Source organism: Arachis ipaensis, chromosome B5, assembly GCF_059453495.1.
Source record: "Arachis ipaensis isolate K30076 ecotype BB chromosome B5, ASM5945349v1, whole genome shotgun sequence".
Lineage (NCBI taxonomy): Eukaryota > Viridiplantae > Streptophyta > Magnoliopsida > Fabales > Fabaceae > Arachis > Arachis ipaensis.
This window is the reverse complement of record NC_142440.1, coordinates 133,347,472-133,353,197: the sequence shown is the minus strand read 5'-3', so window position 1 is coordinate 133,353,197 and position 5,726 is coordinate 133,347,472. Positions and strand designations below refer to the sequence as shown.

The 5,726-nt window shown below is 35.9% G+C and overlaps 1 protein-coding gene across 1 annotated transcript; it reads left to right on the top strand.

Annotated features, from left to right (window-relative positions):
• Nucleotides 1-1,903: 1,903 nt before the first annotated feature.
• Nucleotides 1,904-5,228, top strand: LOC148565840 (uncharacterized). Its single transcript, XM_088487256.1, has 7 exons — nt 1,904-2,326; nt 2,591-2,758; nt 2,855-3,596; nt 3,681-3,760; nt 3,847-4,171; nt 4,376-4,594; nt 4,879-5,228. Exons 1-7 carry the CDS (start codon nt 1,904-1,906, stop codon nt 5,226-5,228), a joined length of 2,307 nt encoding a protein of 768 aa, XP_088343382.1.
• The last annotated feature ends 498 nt before the right edge of the window (nt 5,229-5,726 follow it).

Here is a 5,726-nt window from a genome sequence, read left to right as displayed (position 1 = left end):
TATAATGTGATTAAAGATATGAAAACAGTAAAAATAAAAAAGTAAGCACCAACTTCTCTGAGGATCAATGAAACAATGAAAGGGACACCAAAGATTGCTTATCTCAGATTATAAAAATGGAAGTTTTTGTTAATTTTCTCACGATTTTAAAACTAAATAATACTTTTCAAAATAACCCAAAGGATAAAAAAGATGGATGTGGTTGAGGAAGCTAACCTATTCTGCACAACGTAGGAGGGTCCTTCTGCAAATGTTTGAGCTCCTTCAAGATGTGCTCTGACGTCATATCTGAACACTACATACATTAAAGCAACAGATCAAGAATCATTCAAGCTCTGGAACTGAATCTGAGATCCATTCTGAGTTCATTAACCGTAATAAAAAAAATACTTTCTCAGTTTCATTGATTTTGCATAAACACAACAATTTGTGTAACTATTCTAACTCTTAAAAAATAAATTACCTATGCAACACCGCCAACGACAGCCATCCACGCTGAGTAACTGCGAACAAATCGAGCTTCGGTTTTTACGAACAGATGAATAGTCTCTACCGACGGTTTCTCTGTCTGCATCGCGAGCAAAGTGTTTGCTCCGGTGACAGTGCAGAGCTTCGGTACCGGCAGGCGGAGAGACTGATGGAAAGATATATGATGATTGATGAGGGAGGAAAATGGGTTTTTGAATTTTGAAATACAGTGACCGCGTTCAGTTTAGAGTTTTGGCTTTCTAAAATGTACACAACACAATTTTAAATTTGACATCTAAACCGCTTTTATTTACTTTGCTGCCCTTATTCTCTTATTGCATCACGTGTCAATTAAATAGGCTGGACACTTGTCGAATAATGAATCATGTACTGCTCTCCTATTATATATAGAGAGATTAGAAAGTCACTTGCATTGTAGGATTTGTGTGTTATTAGTTTAACATTAAATGAACCCCAAAATTTAAAATTTTTTTATAAAAATTCTAGTCCTCTAAAGATATTGACATTCTTTCCCAACCCAAATATCTTCCACCAAAGAAATTAGTCCCATAATATAACTATGGAGATAAAAAAAATGTTATGTGTACAGTCAAATTAGTATCATAATAAAATTAATATTATGTATTTACGTATAAATATACGTGTAATTTAATTTAATTTATTTTTAATATATATTTTATATTTTAATTTATATTTTACACCAATAACTAATTTTAATATAAGATTAGAAATTGAAATACATGCAAAAATAAAAAAAAAAATAATCAAGCATTTTATATGATTAGAGTAATACTAATTTTTAGGAGTGTTCATGGATCGGATTTGATCCACATATCCGCGGTATTTATTCGAATCCGATCCGAAAATTACGGATGTGGATCCGATCCGTACACTAATATATAGGATCGCATTGTGGATTTTGTGTAGGTATCTACATATCCGTGTATCCGCAAAAATAAAGAAATAAATAAGTAAATATTATTTTTATGTTTTATTTTAACTAATAATTATCATATATGTTGTATTATTTAACAGATTAATTTTTTTTTTAATGAACAACTATGAAATATAATTGTGCCGTTTAGGTTTTTTCACGTGAGGAGTACATACTCCTTCAACTTGCTCTGCTAGAGTTTTTTCCAAAACAGAATTCTTGTGCCATCTAGGTCAATGTTTGATTTTGCCAATTCCTTTCTTTAATCCTTTTTTTATTCCCTTCTTTATTCCTTCCCTTTAATTCGCCATGAGAGTTCTTTCATGAAATTGTCGAGATTTGGGAAGACCCCTGACAGTTCATAACCTTAAAGGGATGTGTTAATCCCACTCCCCCGAGATTGTATTTCTATGTAAAATAAAAAACCAATCTCGTAAGTTTAGATCTTGTCATTTTACGGATTGGAGGATTGTTAGTCTGATGAGTACAGTTGGTGGATTGGCTTTAGCATGGAAGGAGGGCACTACGGTTGAGATTCTTGCCGAAAAAGAGTTTTTCATAGCTGCCAAGGTAAATGATCATGCTTTGAACTATTCTTGGGGGCTGATTGGGGTACATTTAAATAGCTTGGATGGAATTCGGTCTACCCAATACACAGAACTTTCCTCTTTTGTACAAGGTTTCTTTGGAAAAGTTATAATTATGGGTGATTTTAATGTTATAGTGAGCCTCGATGAGAAGGAAAGAGGGGAGGGGTTAAAATCAGCTTCATCTATTTTTGAATTTGTGAATTTTATTGATGGTGGTGGACTGAAAGACTTGGGTATGATTGGAAGAAGGTTTACCTGGACTAATAGGCGACGAGGGCAGGACCAAATCAGGGAGCGACTTGACCGTGCACTTGTAAATGGTGAGTGGATGGATTGTTTTTCATCAACCTCGCTGTCTTGACTCGCAGAAAACAATTCAGATCATGCGCCTATCCTCCTTGATACATATCCGGTCATAGAAAAATCTAATCAGAGGTTTAAGTTTTAGGAGAGATGGTGTGATCTAGAAAAAATTCGGGTAATTATCACTGAAGCTTGGAAGGAATGGGTGAATGGCTCAGCAATGTTTGTTTTGGTTCAAAAATTGAAGCATTGTAAGCACCATATTGTTCAATAGCAGCAACAGAACAAATCTAATTCAAAGAAGGACATTGGTGAACTCACATCTCAACTTGAAATTCTCAGAGAGGAGGATATTACAGGGGGAGAACAGGTTGAAGCCTTGGAAAATAAATTTGAGGATGCTTACTTTAAGGAGGAAAGCTATTGGAGGGAGAAATCTCGTGTAAAGTAGCTAAAAGAAGGGGACAGAAATACAAGTTTCTTTCACCAATCATTCCAATCCAGAATCTGGAGAAATAAAATTTGGAAACTGGAAAAGAATGATGGTACGTATGCTACCACCTGTGAGAAAATTGCACAAGTAGCTGAAACATACTTCAAGGATATCTTCACATCGATTAACCAAGCTAATTCGGCACATGCATTCGAAGATTTTGAAATCAAAGTTTTAGCAACCATGAACAGAAAATTAACTAGACCGGTCAGTTTTGATGAGGTAAAATGTGCGGTATTTAGTGTTCACCCCCAGAGCGCCCCTGGTGATGATGGATTTACGGCTAAATTCTTTCAATTCTACTGGAATTTAGTAGAGGAGGATGTTTTTAAGGCTGTCCGCAATTTCTTTGTCAGTGGTAGACTACTAAAGAGCTTCAACCATACACAAATATGTCTCATTCCTAAGATTCCTAATGCAAAGAATATGACACAGATTAGACCCATCAGCCTTTTCTCAGTTGTGTATAAGATTATTTCTAAAGTACTAGTCCATTGGCTACAGAAATTTATGACTTCGCTGATCAGCCCTAATCAAAGTATCTTCATTAAGGGTAGATTGATTTCAGACAATGTCCTAGTCGCTCATGAATGTATGCACTATCTAAAGACAAAGAAGAGGGGCCTATCGAGTGAAATGGCTGTTAAATTAGATTTGAGAAAAGCCTATGATCGTTTTGAGTGGCATTTTCTTTGGTTCATTTTGGAGAAGCTGGGATTTAAATCTAGGTGGATTGGTTGGATACAAGAGGTGGTGACTACAGTTTCTTACTCTGTTGTTGTTGAAGGTCAACCTTTTCATTTTTTTAAACCAAATAGAGATATCCGTCAAAGAGACCCTCTATCTCCATACCTTTTTCTTTTTTGTGCAGAAGGATTATCCTTTTTGCTAAACAAGGCAGAGCAAAACAGTCTCATTGAAGGTATTCAGATCAACGGAAGATGTCCTACTGTTAATCATTTATTGTTTGCAGATGACTCAATCCTTTTTTGCAAAGTGTCAAAAATAGTTATGAAAATATTCTCAATCTTCTCCAGTCATACGAGGGGTTCAGTGGCCAAAAAGTTAATGTGCATAAATCAGCTCTATTCTTTAGTAATAATACTCCTCCCGCTGCTCGATTACTACTGGCTCGGAAATTGGACATTGATCATATTGGTGCACAGGATAAATATTTTTGGTCTTCCATCTACAGTCCAAAAATAAAAAAAAAGGCCACATTCAGAGAAATCAAGGACAAGGTGAGGAAGCGAGTTCAAGGGTGGAAAAGAAAACTTCTCTTCTCTGCAGGCAAGCATGTTCCTGACACTTTAATTAGGGAGATTCACAACATACTCTCCCAATTTTGGTGGGGTCAAAAAGGTACAGAGCGAAAAATGGCATGGGTTAGTTGGGATATTATGACAAGACCGAAATTAGAAGGTGGACTAGGTTTTAAGGACCTAGGGGCTCGGAATTTGGCACTATTAGCAAAACAATGTTAGAAAGTTGTCTCTCAGCCACAATCACTCCTATCTAGATTCCTCAAAGGTAAATATTTTCGATACAGTTCTATAATGAATGCAGAGATCGAAACAGTTCCTTCGTGGGGGTGGCGTAGCATATTGGAAGGGTGTAAGGTTGTTGAAAAGGGGCTGGTTTGGCGAGTTGGTGATGGATCTAGTATCCGAATCTTCAGTGATCCTTGGCTTGCTCCTCCACATCCTTATGTTGTTTCTTCATCTGAAACTTCCAATCTACAAAATCAACCACTATTGATGGTCAAAAACTTAATACTTTCTAATGGTTAGTGGAATCAAACTCTAATTAGAAGTATTTTTTCTGAGGACACTAGTCAGCGTGTGCTAGAAACAATAATTGGGGGTGGAGAAGATAAAATTTATTAGTCCCTTAATAAAAGTGGTTTGTATGAAGTGAGTATTGGGTACCATGTGGCTTATGGGTTCTCGCATCTTCCCATTGAATTTTGCTCAGAGATTATGAGACAACAAAATTTTTTGTGAGAACTGTGGAAGCTGAAAATCCCAAGAAAGATTAAGATTTTTCTCTGGAGGGGCTTCCATGAAAAGCTTCCAGTGCTGCAAAAGCTTCATCATCGCATCCCATCGATTCAACCTATCTGCCGAAGATGCCTACAATTTCCAAAAACAATCAATCATTGTGTCTTCCATTGTGTAAAATCAAAGAAAATTTGGTCAAAATGGGCTTATCAGCTACTAGAAGGAGCACCGAAGACTTTGATTTCTATGTTGAGTGGAACTTGAGAATGGGAGCCTTGTGTACCCAACCCAATAGCTCCTCTCAGAGAATGATAATGGTGATTTTGAGCTGGTCCTTATGGAAAGCTAGGAACAGGTTCATCTTTGATAATGTATCAACTAGTGTAGAAGAGATAATGACGTCTGTTTTGAAGCTGTAGAAAGAGCTTCAACAAATTCCCACTTCCTAATTGATGAGCACTTTACTTTTTTATCTCTCTTATTAGATTATTATATGATGTTACCTCTATAGTAGAGCATTGGGAGTCCCCTATTTCTTTTATTTGTCCCATATATGGATACCTATATGTTTCTTTCATTTCATGAATGGAATTATTTGACTTTGGAAAAAAAATATGTTGTATTATTTTAATTTATTATTTAAGAAAAGTATGTTTAATATTATTTTAACAGTAAACATCTTTAAAAGAATAGAAAAAATTAGGGGTGTTCATGGATCGGATCCCATCCGTATCTGCGGTTTTTATCTGAATCCGATCCGAAAATTGCGAATATGGATCCGATCCACAAGGCTATCGGATCCGATCTGATGCGATCCAAACCGCACACTAGTAGGATCGGATTGCGGATTTTGCATAGGTATCCGTATATCCGCAAAAATAAAGAAATAAATAAGTAAATATTCTTTTTATGTTTTA

What these genes read in the sequence shown, in the direction of transcription:
- LOC148565840 (XM_088487256.1), top strand. Translation starts at nt 1,904, where the DNA reads ATGAGTACAGTTGGTGGATTGGCTTTAGCATGGAAGGAGGGCACTACG. An exon ending in ATTGGAGGGAGAAATCTCGT is followed by an intron (nt 2,759 to 2,854) that starts GTAAAGTAGCTA and finishes AAACTGGAAAAG; the next exon opens with AATGATGGTACGTATGCTAC. An exon ending in TCAACGGAAGATGTCCTACT is followed by an intron (nt 3,761 to 3,846) that starts GTTAATCATTTA and finishes AATCTTCTCCAG; the next exon opens with TCATACGAGGGGTTCAGTGG.